General features: G+C 40.6%; 1 protein-coding gene across 1 annotated transcript in view; it reads left to right on the top strand.

Annotated features, from left to right (window-relative positions):
• Positions 1 to 17,319, top strand: part of KDM1B (lysine demethylase 1B) — a 62,377-nt gene that overhangs the window by 8,868 nt on the left and 36,190 nt on the right. The window contains exon 6 of the mRNA XM_047734997.1: positions 3,448 to 3,564. Coding sequence (XP_047590953.1) covers positions 3,448 to 3,564 — 117 coding nt within the window. The remainder of the gene's footprint in view (positions 1 to 3,447; positions 3,565 to 17,319) is intronic.

Here is a 17,319-nt window from a genome sequence, read left to right as displayed (position 1 = left end):
CCTTTACCTGTTTCACCCTCCCTCTACCCTCCTAGCCAGTTTGTTCTCTGTCATTAAGAGTCTCTTTTGCTTTTTTGTTCATTTGTTTTTGAGGTTCCACATGTAACCAAAACCAAAATTTATTTTTGATTCATTTCACTTAATACACTGTTCTCTAAGTTCATCCATGTTGTGACAAATAACAAAATCTCATTCTTCTCTAGGTTTGTGTAATATTCCTTTGTGTGTATATATATCATTTCTTTTATATTCATCTCTTGATGGACACTTGGACTGTTTTCAAATCTTGGCTATGTTAGTGCTACAGTAAATATAGGGCACGTGTATCTTTTCAAATTAGTGTTTCTGTTTTCTTTGGGTAGATAGCCCAGGAGTGGAGTTACTGGATGTATCATATGGTGATTCTACTTATTTTTTGAGGAAACTCCGTATGTTTTCCACAGTGCTTGCAACAATTTGCATTCTTACCAACAATGCATGAGTGTTCCTTGTCCTCCACATTCTCACCAATACTAATTATTTCTTGTCTTTTTAATACTAGCCATTCTCATGGGTGTAAGGTGATCTCATTGTGGTTTTGATTTGCATTTCCCTGATGATGTGTGATGTTGAGCATCTTTTCATGGGTCTCTTGGCCAGCTGTAGGTGTTCTTTGGAAAAAAGATTCTATTCAGGTCTTCTGCCCATTTTTAATCAGATTATTTGTTTTCTGGGTATTGAGTTGTAGACGTTCTTTATATAATTTGGATATTAACTCTTTACTGGCTATATCATTTGCAGATGTCTTTTGTTCACTGGGTTGCCTTTGGGTTTTATTGATAGTTTTTGCACTGTGCGAAAGCTTTTTATTTTGATGTAGTCCCAATTGTTTATTTTTGCTTTTGTTTCCCTTGCCTCAGGAGACCTATCCATAAATACGTTGCTAAGGCCAATGTCCAGGAACTTTATTGCCCATGGTTCCTTTTGGAAGTATTACAGTTTCAGGTCTCATATTTAGATCTTTTCATCCATTTTGAGTTTATTTTGTGTATGGTGAGAGAAAGTGGTCCAGTGTCATTCTTTTGTATGTAGCTGTCCAATTTTCTCAGCACCATCTATTGAAGAGATGGTCTTTTCCCCATTGCATATTCTTGCCTCGTGTTGTAGATTAATTGATCATATAAATATGGGCTTATTTCTGGGCTCTCTATCCTGTTCCATTGACCTCTGTGTTTTTTTGCCGGTACCTTAGTGTTCTGAACACTACAGCTTTGTTGTTTATCTTGAAATCTGGGATGGTGATACCTCCAGCGTTGTTCATTCTCAAGATTGCTTTGGCTGTTTGAGGTCTTTCATAGTTCCATACAAATTTCAGGATTATTTTAGTTCCGTGAAAAATGCTTTTGGTACTTTGATAGGAATTGTGTTAAATCTGTAGATTGCTTTGGGTAGGGTGGACATTTTAACAGTATTACTGTTACTATTCCATGGGTGTGGTATATCATTCTTTCCGTGTCCTCTTTAGTTCTTTTCATTAACGTCTTATAGTTTTCAAAATACAGGTCTTTCACTTTCTAAGGGAAGTTTATTCCTGGGTATTTTTATTCTTTTTGGTGTAATTATAAATGCGATTGTTTTCTTAATTTCTTTTCTTTTTTTAAGATTTATTTATTTATTTCACAGAGAGAGATCACAAGTAGGCAGAGAGGCAGGCACAGAGAGAGAAGAGGAAGCAGGCTCCCCGCTGAGCAGAGAGCCCGATGTGGGGCTCGATCCCAGGACCCTGAGATCATGACCTGAGCAAAGGCAGAGCCTTTAACCCACTGAGCCACCCAGGCGCCCCTTCTTAATTTTTTTTGCTGCCACTTCATTATTAGCGTGTGGAACCATGACTGATTTCTATATATTAATGTTATATTCTGAAACTTTCCTGAACTCATTTATTCTAGTAGTTTTTTGGTAGGGTCTTTAGAGTTTTCTATATATAGTATCATGTCATCTGCCAATAGTGATGGTTTTATTTCTTCCTTACCAGTTTGGATGCCTTTTATTTCTTTATGCAGCAATTAGACAAAAATAAATAAAAGCATCTTTTTTAAACACCCATTTTTATTTATTTTTAAAGATTTTATTTATTTATTTGGCAGAGAGAGACACAGTGAGAGGGGGAACACAAGCAGGGGGCGTGAGAGAGGGAGAAGCAGGCTTCCTATTGAGCAGTAAGCCTGATGCGGGACGGGATCCCAGGACCCTGGAATCATGACCTGAGCCAAAGGCAGACGCTTAACGACTGAGGCATCCAGGCGCCCCTGAACAACCCATTTTTAGTTGAGTTGTTTATATCTTTCAGTATTGAATTGTAGGAGTTCTTTATATATTCTGGATCCTAAACCCTTGTGATATATGACTTGCAAATATTTTCTCCTGTAGGTTGTCTTTTCACTTCTTGATAGTTTTTTGATGTGCAAAATTTTTTATTTTGAAGTTTATCTGTTTTTTTCTTTTGCTGTTTGTACTTTTGGTGTTCTATCCAAGAATCTGGCCAAGTCTGAGATCACGAAGATCTTTTTCTTCTAAGATTTTTATCACTTCAGGCCTTCATTTAGATGTTTGATTCATCTTGAGTTAATTTTTTTTTTTAAAGATTTATTTTAGAGAGAGAGTTCACATAAGCAGGAGGAGGAGATGAGGGAGAGGGGGAGAGAGTCTCAAGTGGACTCCCCACCTAGTCCAGAGCCTGACACAAGGCTCAGTCTCACAACCCATGAGCTCAAAACCTGAGCTGAAACCAAGACTCAGATGCTTCACTGACTAAGCCACCCAGGCACCCCCATTTTGAGTTAATTTTTGTATGTGTGTGAAGTAGGCATCCAGCTTAATTTTTTCCATCTGCATATTTGCACACTTTAAAAGAAAATCTTATATTTTGGAATCTAAATTTTACAGTAAAGTTATAAGGATAGTAACAGAGAATTCCCATATATCCTTCATCCAGTTTTTTCTAATGTTACCATCCACCAACCATAATGTAAAGCTCAGAAATTACCATTGGTATGTTACTAATAACAACATTACAGACTTCAGTTGGATTTCATCAGTTTTGTTCTCCTTACTGTTCCAGGATCCCATTCAGAATATCACACTGCATTTATGTGATACTTTTTGACTAAATTTAATTCTTGATCATTTCCTTAGGTTAAGAGCTGGAAAGCCTTTCTGACAACAGTGTTCACATCCCCTTTGCACTTTCCTGCTGCCTGAGCTAGTATTGAATCAGAAGTCATTACCCCAATGGGGTAAACGTGGATTATGTGGGTGATGGTGATGCAAGGGGGAGGAAAAAGTACTTAGAAGTACAAAAAGGCTGGTCAGATCTTGTGGGAAAATGGCAGAGCAAGTGGAGGAGGATGGCCATGCTAGCTCAAGATTAGCCAACTCACTGACCTTGACATACTGCTTTCCATCTAGGTTCAGTGTACAAAACCCGAGTGCAGAAAATGGAGACAGCTTACCAAGGAAATCCATCTCACTCCACAGATAGCAAGGACCTACAGATGTGGTATGAAATTGAATACTACTATTAAGGTATGATCTCTGTCGGTTTTCCTTTGGAATTAATGAATCGGTTAATTTAGTTGTAACTAAAGAGTGATGGTATGTATTTTTCATTTATTGTATTGATTATTTTATTTTATTTTTTTAAAGATTTTATTTATTTATTTGACAGACAGAGATCACAAGTAGGCAGAGAGGCAGGCAGAGAGAGAGAGGAAGAAGCAGACTCTCTGCAGATCTCTCTGCTCGATCCCAGGACCCTGGGATCATGACCGGAGCCGAAGGCAGAGGCTTTAACCCACTGAGCCACCCAGGTGCCCCTGTATTGATCATTTTATTGGGATTGCATCAGACTATGTATAACAGGACCCCAATTGTGATGGCTTAACCAATTGAGGACTTTTTTTTTTTCCTCATGATAAGCAGTTTGGAAATAGCCTGTCCAGGGCTGGTGTGGCTGCCCAGGGAAGTCTCTGTTCTAGTTTCCAGTCCCACCAGGAGATGGTTGCTGCACTGTCAGCCATTGTGTGCAGATTCTAAGCAGAAAAGATGAGAAAGGCAGAGGCCGAGAAGGGTGCGCCAGCTGTGCTGCTCCCTCTTTTATTGGTAAAACAGTAACCTTCCAGAAGTTTCAACAGTGGATTTCTCTTTACATCTCATTGCTAGAACGGGATCACACAACCGCTGTGAACAACAGTAGAGATAAAGGAAGTGTAACTGAGCAAAATCAAACAAAACCAGGATCCTTTTAGTAAGGAAGAAGGGATGAATGGATGTGTTTGAGCAATTGGGAATCTGACATAGTTGGTATACTGGTATATATATATATATTTTTTTTTTTTTTGACATGTGGCAATTAGTATTTAAAATGTCTAATTTTTTTTTATATTAGTTTCAGGTATGTTATCTAGTGATTGAGTAATTCCATACTTGGTACTTGTCATCATAAATGCGCTCCTACATGCCCATCCTTCTTTCCCTTCCCCTGCCTGTCTCGCCGCTGGCAACCACCAGTTTGTTCTGTATATTTAAGAGTGTATTCCTTGGTTTGTTTTTCTCTTTTCTTTTCCTTTGCTTGTTTGTTTTGCTTCTTGAACTCCACATACGAGTGAAATCATATGGTATTTGTCTTTCTCAGACTGACTTTTATTTCATTTAGCATATACTCACTAGATCCATCCGTGTTGTTACGAAAGGCGAGATTTCATTCTTCTGTTATGGTTGAATGATATTGCACTGTGTGTACATACCACGTCTTTATCCATTCATCTGCTGATGGACACCTGGGCTTCTTCTGTAATTTCGCAATTGTAGATAATGCTGCAGTAAACAAACAAGTGTATGTATCCCTTTGAATTAGTGTTTTTGTATTTTTTGGGTAAATACCCACTAGTGCAATTACCGGATCATAGGGTAGTTCTGTTTTTAACTTTTTTTTTTTTTTTTTGAGATTTGATTTATTTATTTGACAGAGAGAGAGGCAGAGAGGGGGAAATAGGCTCCCTGTTGTGCAGAGAGCCCAATGCGGGGCTCGATCCCAAGACCCTGAGATCATGACTTGAGCGGAAGGCAGAGGCTTAATCCACTGAGCCACCCAGGTGCTCCTCTTTTTAACTTTTTGAGGACCTTCCATACTGTTCTCCACACCAGCTGCACCAGTATGCATTCCCACCAACAGTGCAAGAGGGTTCCTTTTTCTCCACATCCTCACCAACACTTGTTGTTTCTTGTGTTTTTGATTTTAGCATTCTGAGAGGTGTGAGGTGATACCTCATTGTGGTTTTGATTTGCCTTTTCCTGGTAAATGAGGTGGAACATCTGTTCATGTGTCTGCTGGCCATCTGGATATGGTATTTGCACAGATGTCTGTTCATATCTTCTGCCCACTTTTAGTTGGCTTATTTTTTTGGGTGTTGAGTTGTATCAGTTCTTTATATATTTTGGATACTAACCCTTTTTCAGCTAAGTCTTTTGCAAATACCATCTCCCATTCAGTAGGCTGACTATTTTGTTGACTGTTTCATTCATTGTGCAGAAGCTTTTTATCTTGATGAGGTCCCAATAGTTTATTTTTGCTTTTGTTTCCCTTGCCTCAGGAAACATGTCTAGAAAAATGTTGCTATGGCCAATGTCGAAGAATTTACTGCCTGTGTTCTCTTCAAGGATTTTTATGGTTTCAGGTCACATTTAGCTCTTTAATGCATTTTGAGTTTATTTGGGTGTATAGTGTCAGAAAGCAGCCTGGTTTCATTCTTTTGCATGTAGCTGTTCACTTTTTCCAACACCGTTTGTCGAAGAGACTTTTTCCCATTGGATAGGTTTCCTGCTTTGTCAAAGATGAACTGACCGTGTAATTGTGGGTTTATTTCTGGTTTCTCCATTCTATTAATGTATGCGTCTGTTTTTTTGTTTTTGTTTTTAAGATTTTATTTATTTATTTGACAGATCACAAGTAGGCAGAGAGACAGGCAGAAAGAGGGGGAAGCAGTCTCCCTCCTGAGCAGAGAGCCTGATGCAGGGCTGGATCCCAGGACCCCGAGATCATGACCTGAGCCGAAGACAGAGGCCCAACCCGCTGAACCACCCAGGCGCCCCAGTGCGTCTGTTTTTTGCCAGTACCATACTGTTTTGATTACTACACCCATGTCATATAACTTGAAGTTCAGAATTGTGACACCTCAAGCTTCGCTTTTCTTAAGATTGCTTTGGCTACTCAGGGTCTTTTGTGGTTCCATATAAATTTTGTGATTGCTTGTTCTAGCTCTGTGAAAAATGCTGTTGGTATTTTGATAGGGACTGCATTAAATCTGTAGATTGCTTTGGGTAGTCTGGACATTTTAACAGTATTTGTTCTTTCAATCCATGTGGATGGAATGTCTTTCCATTTCTTTGTGTCATCTTCAGTTTCTTTCATCAGTGGTTTACAGTTTCCAGAGTACAGGTTCTCACTGCTTTGGTTATTCTTATTCCTAGGTATCTTATTATTTTGGGTACAGTTGTAAATGGAATTGTTTTCTGAATTTCTCTTTCTGCTTCATCATTATTGGCATATAGAAATGCAACAGATTTCTATAGATTAATTTTATATCCTGTGAATTTGTTGACCATTCTGGCGGTTTTTTTTGTTGTCTTTTGAGTTTTTTGTGTGTAGCATCGTGTCGTCTGCCAACAGTGAAAGTTTTACTTCTTTCTTACTTATATGGATGCCTTTTATTTCTTTTTGTTGTCTGATGACTGTGGCTAGGACTTCCAGTGCTATGTTGAATAAAAATGGTGAGAGTGGGCATCCTTGTTTTACTCATCTTTAAAGGGCAAGTCCGTTTTTCCCCTTGGAGGATGGTACCAGCTATGGGTTTTTCCTATGTATCCTTTGTTATGTTGAGGTACGTTCCCTCTAAACCTTTGTTGAGGGTTGTTTTTTTTTTTTTTTCAAGATTTTATTTATTTATTTGACAGAGATACAGCAAGAGAAGGAACACAAGCAGGGGGTGTCGGAGAGGGAGAAGCAGGCAGGCTTCCACCTAGGGGGAGCCTGATGCGGGGCTCAATCCCAGGACCCCCTGGGATCTTGACCTGAGCTGAAGGGAGATGCTTAACAACTGAGCCACCCAGGCACCTGAGGGGTTTTATTATGAGTGGATATTGTACTTTGTCAAGTGCTTTTTCTGCATCTGTTGAAATGAGAATATAGTAGTTACCCTTTCTCTTATCAATGTGATATATTACATTGATTTGTTAATATCGAATCACTCTTGCAGCCCGGGAATGAGTGTCCCTTAATCATGGTGAATGATTATTTTAATGTATTGTTGGATCTGGCTTGCTAGTATTTTGTTGAGGATTTTTGCATCTATGTTCATCAGAGATACTGGCCTATAATTCTCTCTTTTGTGGTGTCTTTATATGGTTTTGGTATCAGGGTAATAATGCTGGCCTCACAGAATAAATCTGAAAGTTTTCCTTCTTTTTCTAATTTTTGGAATAGTGTGGGAAGAATAGGTATTGACTCTTCCTTAAATGTTTGGTAGAGGGGCGCCTGGGTGGCTCAGTCAGTGAAATGACTGCCGTCAGCTCAAGTCATATCTCAGGGTGCTGGGATTGAGCCCCATGTCAGGCTCCCTGCCCAACGAGGCATCTGCTTCTCCCTCTCCCTCCGCCTCTCCCCCTGCTTGTGCTCTCTCTGTTTCTCAAATAAAATCTTTTAAAAAAATTTAAAAAAAAAAAAGAAAAAATAAATGTTTGGTAGAATTCAGCTGTGAAGCCATCTGGTTCTGGATTTTTGTTTGTTGGGAGTTTTTATTGTTTTTGTTGTTACTGATTCACTTTCTTTGCTGGTAATTGGTCTGTTCAAATTTTGTGTTTCTTCCTGCTTCAGTTTTGGTAGGCTATAGGTTCCTGTGAATTTATCCATTTCTTCTAGGTTGTCCAATTTGTTGGTATATTGTTTTTTATAACGTACCATTGCAATTATTTATATTTCTGTAAGGTTAGTTTTTATTTCTCTCTCGCTTGTGATTCGGGTCCTTTCTCTTTTTTTCTTAATGAGTCCATCTAGACATTTATCAATTTCATTGGTTGTTTTTTTGGTTTCTTGGTTTTTTTCCCGAAGAACCAGCTCCTGGTTTCATTGATCTGTTCTATTATATATTTTGTTTCTATATTACTTATTTCCGCCCTAATCTTTATTTTTTCCTTCCTTCTGATGGCTTTAGGCTTCATTTGTTGTTCTTTTTCTAGTTCCTCTAGGTGTAAGGTTATGTTGTTTGCGCTTTTTCTTTGCTTCTGGAGGTATACCTCTGTTGCTATATACTTCCCTCTTAGGACTGCTTTCGCTTTGTCTCAAAGGTTTGAATCATTGTGTTTCACTTTTATTTGTTTCCATGTACTTTTAAATTTTCTTCTTGTATTTCCTGGTTGACCCATTCATTGTTTAATAGCATGTTACTTGACCTCCATGTCCATGTGCCCTTCCCAGATTTTTTCTTGGGGTTGACTTCTAGTTTCATAGCAGTGCGGTGAGAAAAGATGTATGGTGTGACTTTGATCTTTTCAATTTGTTGAGGCTTGTTTTGTGGCCCAATATGTGATCTGTTCTGGAGAAGGTTCCATGTGTACTTGAAAAGAATGTGTATTCTGCTGCTTTAGAATGTAATGTTCTCAATGTATCTCTTAAGAGTTTAAGAGATACTGTTGTCATACCGTTCCAGTGTAACACTCAAAGCCATTGTTCCCTTGTTGACTTCCTGTTTAGATAATCTGCCCATTGATGTAAGTCAGGTGTTAAAGTGCCCTACTACTTTGGTATTATTGATTAGTCCTTTATGTTTGTTATTAACTGTTTTATGTGTTTGGGAGCTCCTATGTTGGGTGCATAAATATATACTTTTTAAAGATTTTATTTATTTTAGGGGCACCTGGGTAGCTCAGTGGGTTAAAGCCTCTGCCTTCGGCTCAGGTCATGATCCCAGGGTCCTGGGATCAAGCCCCGCATTGGGCTCTCTGCTTGGCAGGAAGCCTGCTTCCTCCTCTCTCTCTGCTGCCTCTCTGCCTACTTGTGATCTCTGTCCGTCAAATAAATAAATAAAATCTTTAAAAAAAAAAGATTTTATTTATTTTAAAGAGCGAGGGGGGTGCAGAAAGGAAGGGAGAGACAGAGAATTTCAAGCCGACTCTGAGCTGAGCAAGGACCCCAACGTGGGGCTCAGCCCCTTGACCCTGAGACTGTGACCCAAGCCCAAACCAAGAGTTGGACACTTAACTGAGTCACCTAGGTGCCGCGGGTGCATACATATTTACAATTGTTATATTTTCTTGTTGGATTGTCCCCTTTATTATAGTGTCCTTCTTTGATTCTTACTATAGGCTTTCTTTTTTTTTAATTATTATTTTTAATTAACATATAATGTATTATTAGCCCCAGGGGTACAGGTCTGTGAATCGCCAGATTTATGCACTTCACAGCACTCACCATAGCACATACCCTCCCCAATGTCCATAACTCCACCACCTTCTCCCTACCCCCCTCTGCCCGGCAACTCTCTGTTTGTTTTGTGAGATTAAGAGTCTCTTATGGTTTGTCTCCCTCCTGATCCCATCTTGTTTCATTTATTCTTTTCCTACACCCCATGTTGCCTCTCAATTTCCTCATATCAGGGAGATCATCTGATAATTGTCTGATTTAGCTAAGCCTAATACCTTCTAGTTCCATCCATGTTGTCGCAAATGGCAAGATTTCATTTCTTTTGATGGCTGCATAGTATTCCATTGTGTATAGATATACCAGGTATTCTTTATCCATTCATCTGTTGATGGACTTCTAGGTTCTTCCCATAGTTTGGCTATTGTGGACATTGCTGCTATGAACATTCGGGTGCACGTGCCCCTTTGAATCACTACATTTGTATCTTGGGGTAAATACCCAGTAGTGCAATTTCTGTGTCATCGGGTAGCTCTATTTTCAACTTTTTGAGGAAGCTTCATGCTGTTTTACAGAGTGGTTGCACCAGCGTGCTTTCCCACCAACAGCATAGGAGGGGTCCCCTTTCTCTGCATCCTCGCCAGCATCTGTCATTCCCTGACTTGTTAATTTTTACAGGCTTTCTTTTAAAGTCTATTTTGTCCAATAGAAGTATTGCTACTCCAGCTTTCTTTTAGATCTGTTTGCCTGATAAATGTTTCTCCATCTTCTCACTTTAAATCTGCAGGTGCTTTTAGGTCGAAAATGAGTCTCTTTTAGGCAGCATGTACACGAGTTCTGTTTTTTTTTTTTTTCTTTTTTTTTAAGATTTTATTTATTTATTTGACAGACAGATCACAAGTAGGCAGAGAGGCAGGCTGAGAGAGAGGAAGAAGCAGGCTCCCTGCTGAGCAGAGAGCCCAATGCGAGGCTCGATCCCAGGATGCCAGGATCATGACCTGAGCTGAAGGCAGAGGCTTCAACCCACTGAGCCACCCAGGCGCCCCACAAGTCCTGTTTTTTAATCCATTCTGTCACACTATGTCTTTTGAGTGGAGCATTTAGTTTATGTACATTCAGTGTCATCATTGATAGATGCGTATTTATTGCCATTTCATTATTTTGTCATTTGTTTTGAAGCTTTTCTCTCATCCTTTCTTTTTCTCTTTCATAGTTTGCTGGTTTTCTTAGAGATATATTTGGGTTTCTTTCTCTTTGTTCTTTGCATATTTGCTGGTGGTTTTTGATTTGTGGTTACCAAAAATTAAGTTTGTACAAACCTTTTAGTCCTATAGTAGTCTCTATTAAGTGGACGGTCATTTAGGTTTGAACCCAGTCTTTTCTCCTGTCTTCCCCATGTTTGTAGGTATAGGGTGTCATGTTTTACATCCTTTTATTTTGCGTTCTCCTTGACTAATTTTTTACAGAAATACTCATTTTTACTGCTTGTGTGTTTCCTACCCTCATACAACCATTTTTGGTCTTTCCTTTCCACTCAAAAAGTCCCCTGTAATATTACTTGCGAGGCTGGTTTAGTTGCCGTGAACTCCTATAGGTTTTGTTTGTCTGGGAAACTCCTTACCTCTCCTTCCATTCTGAATTATAGCCTGGCTGGAAAGAGTATTCTTGGTTGCATGTGTTTCCCATTCAGTACTTTGACTATAGCACACTGCTCTTTTCTGGCTTGGAAAGTTTCTGCTGAAAAATTTGTGGCTAGCCTTTTGGGGTTTCCTTTCTCTACATAACTATCTTCATTGGTATTACTGCTTTTAATATTTTTTCCTTATCACTATATTTTACCATTCTAATTATAGTATGTCTTGGTGTGGATCAGCTTTTGTTGATTTTACTGGGGGTTCTCTGTGTCTCCTGGATCTAGTTATCTCTTCCCTTCCCCAGATTAGGGAAGTTTTGAGCTATTCTTTTCTTTCTTTCTTTTTTTTTTTAAATAAGATTTTATTTATTTACTTACTTGAGGGAGAGAGTGAATGCGCTGGCCAGGAGAGGGAGAGGGATTAGTGGACTCCACACTGAGTGCAGAGCCCGACTTGGGGCTCGATCCCATGACCTTAAGACCATGACATGAGCCAAAATCTACAGTAGGATTCTTTACTGACTGAGCCACCCTGGTGCCACTCAGCTGTTACCTCTTCAAGTAAATTCTCTGCCTCCTTTTCTCTCTCTCTCTCTCCTTCTCCTCCAGGGCTCCTATAATAGGAATGTTGTTACGTTTGATGAAATCAGTGAGTTCTCTAAGTCTATTCTTATTTGCATAAGTCTTTTCTCTCTTTTGTTCAGCTTGATTACTTTGCATTACTCAGTCTTCTACATCACTAATTGTCTCCTCTGTTTCTTTCATCCTGCTGTTAATTCTGTCAATTCAGTTCACTCTGCCACGTTATTCCTTTCCTCTGGGTCAAGGGTCTCAGTGTTGTCCTCTACTCTTTTCTCAAGTTCAGTGAGTATCTCTATGATCATTGCTTTAAATTCCCTATCAGGCACGTTACTTCTGTTTCTGTTAGAACTCTGGCTGTGGCATTGTCCTTTTTCTTTAATTTGGGACACATTCCTCTGTCTTCTCATCTTGTCTAAGTCTCTGTGCCTGTTTATGTGTGTTGGGAAAATCAGCTCCATCTGTTTTTGAGGGTAATGGTCTTATGAGGAAGAGGTCTTGCGGTCCCCTGCTGTTGTAGTGTCTCCTGTTCCCCAAGGCCTGGCGCTTCTGGGACTGTCTCCAGTGTGTGCTTGTGAGCACTCTGCAGGTGTTTCCTGGACACTTTATCCTTCAGGATAGTCCTCTGCAGAGGCCCTCTTCACCTGTTGTGGGCAGTGTTTGGTTCCTAGCCTGATGTGGTGCATTTTAACTGGATGTATTCTGGTTTGCTTGTGAAATGGGACCGTCATCACTGCCACCAGAACCGAGGCCTCAAAAACCTCAAGGCTGGGGTGATGCGGTGTGGGTAGGGTTTGCACTGGCTTTTGGGGGGGACATGGGCCTGCCATGCTGGGATTTAGGCAAATGTGACTGGGATGGTTGGTTCTCCTGGAACACAGGGCTGGGGAGAGGCTTGACCTCAGCAAGTTAGGTAATGAGTGTGGGCCCTGGGCTGGTTCCCATGGGTGTGTCTCTGTGTCATCGCCGAGGATGGACAAGAGAAATGGCTCCTGCCAGTTCCTTTGTTCCCAGAGGGGTCTCTCCATGATCACTGCTTCTCTGGGACATGCTCTGAGATGAGCCCCAAACCTCCCCACTGTGTGCCGCAGGGGCTCTTCAGATCCCGCTTTCATCCGTGCTGCGTGTCTGAGGACTATTTGCCCTTCCTCCTCTCCAAGAGTAACCGCGATAGCTTCCGCGCTATATCCCAGCCGACTCAATTGACCTTTAGAACTCCCGACTTTAAGTCCTGCTGGTTGCAGGAACTCATGAGATTCGGTCTTTCTTACTTTCCAAGCCAGTTGCTATGGGGATTCGTTTTCCCCGTGCACTCCCCCGTGTGCCAGTCTGTCTCTTGCCGGTCTCTGCAACCACAGCCCCTCCTCCCCGCTGCAGTGGCCAGGATCCGTTTCTCTTCCAAGCCACATCTCTGCACTCCCACCTTCCTCAGTGTGGCCTTTTCTCTTGCTTTAGTGGTGGACTTTGTTCTGTCAGTCTTCAGATCAATTTCTGGGATATTTAGGATGACTTGATGATGGTCTAGTTTTATTTGTGGGACGGGGCAAACCTAGGGTCCTCCTCCTCTGCTGTCATCTTCCCCTCTGAAAATAAAGTTTTATTGGAATATAGGATGCTCATTTGTATATTGTCTATGGCTGCTTTCGTGCTACAATGGTAAGGGGTTTGTCATGTAGACTGTACAATACGCAGGATTTAAAGTATTTACTGTCTAGCCCTTTACAGAAAATGTTTCCCAATGTCTGTTCTGATCCATGAGCATGGTGTATCTCTCCATCTTTTCAGGGTTTTTAATTTTCTCCATAGTGTTTTTCTAGTTTTTCACGGAGGGTGTCTTTTGTTAAATTTATTTCGAGATATTTTGCTTTTTTCTGTAATTATAAGTGGAATTTATTTTTAACTTTATTTTCAAGTTGTTTGTTACAATTATGTAGAAATACAAGTTACTTGTATATATTGACTTTCTACCCAGAGATTTTCTTGAATTCACTTATTAAATTTCAAAGATCTTTTCGTAGATTACTTTGGATTTTCTACCATCATAGCAAAATCTTGTGCTTTTTTTAAAAACTAAATTTTTTGGCTCTTTCTTCTTCTTGCCTTATTACTTTGGCCACGACCATCAGCACAGAGTTGAGTAGAAGTTGGAGAACAGCTATCTTTTCTTGTTCCTGACTTAGGAGAAATGTGTTCAGTATTTTATCATTATATATAGTGCCAGGTGTAGCTTTTCACAGATGTCTTTGATCAGACTGAAGAAGTTCCTCTCTTTCCCTACTTTGCTGAGAATGTTTTGTTATGAACGGATGTTGGATTTTGTTAGAAACTTTCTCTACATCTTTTGTGTTGTTTTTTTTTTTTAATTTAAGATTTATTTGTTTATTTATTTATTTATTTGACAGAGAAAGAGAGATCACAAGTAGGCAGAGAGGTAGGGGTCGGGGTCAGGGGAAGCAGGCTCCCTGCTGATCAGAGAGCCCGATGTGGGGCTCGATCCCAGGACCCCGGGATCATGACCTGAGCCGAAGGCAGAGGCTTAACCCACTGAGCCACTCAGGCACCCCTCTCTCTGTCTTTTGTGATGATTGTGTGGGTTTTTCTCCTTTAATCTATTAATGCGAATTGCACAGATTCTAGCATGTGAAACAACCTTTCGTTCCTGGTGGTGGTGGGGGGCAGAAATCCCACTTGTTCTTAATATATTATCCTTTAATGTATTGTTGGATTCTCTTTGCTCATATTTTGTTGTGGAATTCTGCACCTGTGTTCATGATGAATACGATCTGTCATTTTCTTTTCTTGTAATATATCCTTGTTGGGTTCTGGTATCCAAGGTATGCCGGCTCCATAAGATGAATTGAGAAGTAGATCCTTCTCCTCTGTTCTGTTAAAAAGTCTGTGTAAGGTTGATAATGATTTCTTCTTTACTGTTTGGTGTAATTCAGTAGTGAAGACATTGGGCTAGTTATCTTTGCGAGGAGTTTTGAAATGATAAATTCAGTGTCTTAAACAGATGTAACTTGTTACGTGGTTTATCCTACCAGTTTTAGATAGTTGTGTTCTGTGGGTTTTTAAACACTTTTTAATTAAAAAATAATTTTTTTAAGAGAAGTGGTGCCTACGTGCATGCAAGTGGTGGGGGAGGGGCAGAGAAAGGGAGAGACAGAATCTTAAAAAGGCCCACAACACGGGGCTATATCTCACCACCCAGAGATCATGACCCGAGTTGAAATCAAGAGTTGGACATTTAGCTATCTAAGCCAACCAGGTGCCCCGAATTATTTTAATTTTGATTTTAATTTTTATTATTTTTTTAAAAGATTTTATTTATTTATTTGAGAGAGAGGAGCAAGAGCGAGCATGAGGGGAGAGAGGTTAGCGGGAGAAGCAGACTCCCCGCCGAGCAGGGAGCCGGACGTGGGACTCCATCCCGGGACTCCAGGACCATGACCTGAGCCGAAGGCATTCACTCAACCAACTGAGCCACCCAGGCGCCCCTTAATTTTTATTTTTAAGCAGTCTTTACAGTGCAGGGCTCAGATGAGCACCTGGAGATCAGGCATAACCTGTTCCACCTGTTCCGCCGACTGAGCGAGCCAGTTGTGTTTTTGAAGAAATGTATTTCATCTTCATTGTCAGATTTGTTAGAGTTGTTGGCACTGTTCCCTCATTCTCAGTGGGATCTGTGGTGGTACCCCTGTTTCATTTTTGATGTTGGCAGTTCGGGAGTAAAGGGTAGAAAGCACAGATCTAAACTTGGGGTGCCAGGGTCCCGGAGTTAGGAAGTCCTGTGCTGACGCCGTTCAGTTCAGCACCTGAATTGGTGCTTGGGCTGGACCTTTGGAGCAGAAGCCATTTGCGGGACAGGAGAGGAAAACGAGGGAGGGGGCTGATGTTGGGGGGCTGGGTAATTCATTTTCCAGGCTGAGTGGGTCCAGACATGGGAATCGGGGTTCGAGTGTCAGGTGAGCTGATCAGTATTATGTGCCCTGACTAGCACCTGTGCCTCAGATGACTTCTCAAGCGGATTCCGTTGTATTTAAAAGGAGAGCTCGGCCAGGGAGCAGTCAAAAATAGCAGACTATTTTAATAGATACTATCCTTGGGGCCATTCTCACCCAACCTGCTTTTGTGAAGCTTCCAGACAATTGTTCTAAAGGATTAAACAGATATCTTAGATGGCTTGCCTGATAATGTTAAGCTACTAAAGAGTAAGTATGTTTTACATGCAGGGTTTATATGAAAATAATTTGTCCTGGCTCTGGTTTAGCTGGGTTTGGAGTTCTGCGCCATCCCTCTTCTCTTTCACCTGTGATAACAGAAAGTACAATTTCGACGTCGTTTCTTTTTTTTTTTCTTTTTTTTTTTTTTTTTTTGATGTCGTTTCTACTCATTCTTCAGGTCATCTGTGTCCCTTTTCCAATTTACTTGATTTTCGTTCCTGCGGTCCGTGTCTTTTTCACTTTCTTCAACTTGAACTGCTTGGGAAAACCCCAAGGTTTTCTGTAGAATGTGCTTGTTTTTTTAGAAAAATGACATGTGCTCATCTTTGAAACATTGAAATAATACAGAAAAGACCAAAGATGATAGCCAAAAAAACAAGCTCATGCGATCACCATCATGAAATAACCATTTTCATTTGAAAATATTCCCCTCAGTGTGTCTGAGGAGAAGTTCTGGCTGACATACCACTTTGGTATGTCATACATACTACCGCATGTGCTGGTTTGATGTTCCGTGGTTGCCTTTCACACAACCAAACTTAACATAAGAAAAAGAAGCCAAAGTGAACTAAGAACTTGCGGAACGTGGAGTAACAATTTCTTCGTCACAAGGAATAGTAGTTTCTGAAATCTCCCTGAGGGGCGCCTGGGTGGCTCAGTCCGTTGAGGGTCTGCCTTTGGCCCAAGTCATGATCTCAGGGTCCTGAGATCGAGTCCCGCATCCCCCTGGCTCTCTACTCAGTGGGGACCCTGCTTCTCCCTCTTACTCTGTGCTCTTGTGCTCTCTCAAATAAATAAACGAAATCTTTTAAAAAAATAAAAATAAAATCTCTCTGAAAGATTAAGATATGTGATGAGAATGCTGGGTGGTTGGAATCGCCCTCCCTTCTTTTTTAAATTGCATGTTTCAGTCTTAGATGCTCATTAACACTGGGACACAAAAGAGGAAAAAGTAAATTACATCACACTTCGGGCCACCCCGCCTTTTCCTCACTCCCAGTGCTTGTTAGTGTTTCGGGTCACTTATTTCCAGTCACCATAATCATAATCCCGTTGTTTACTCTTCTGTGTTCATGGGGCTTCACTGCCCCCCACAATTTCTGTACCACAGTTCCTTCTGTCCCCACTTCTTTATTGTGGTTCCTCACGTGGTTGGATGTATTTTAACTGCAGGCACTTGTCCCCAGCAGGGGCTCCGAGGTGTCCAATCTCTTCCATTTTTGAAAACTTAATTGTCTTTCTCTCCTCTAGCCTCCCACCATCTTAAAGTTGAAGGGTTTGTGGTCTTCAATTCCAGCTTCTGATGATGCCATCACTTTTCTCATCTCCTTTTCCCCTCCAGAGATTCCCCCTTCGAGACCTACTGCTCCAGTCTCAACTGATGGCCATCCGTAGCCTGAACATTTGAAATATTTATTGAAATGGTGTTTATT

The sequence above is a fragment of the Lutra lutra genome, chromosome 6 (assembly GCF_902655055.1).
Source record: "Lutra lutra chromosome 6, mLutLut1.2, whole genome shotgun sequence".
NCBI lineage: Eukaryota > Metazoa > Chordata > Mammalia > Carnivora > Mustelidae > Lutra > Lutra lutra.
This window is presented reverse-complemented; position numbering and strand designations above follow the sequence as displayed.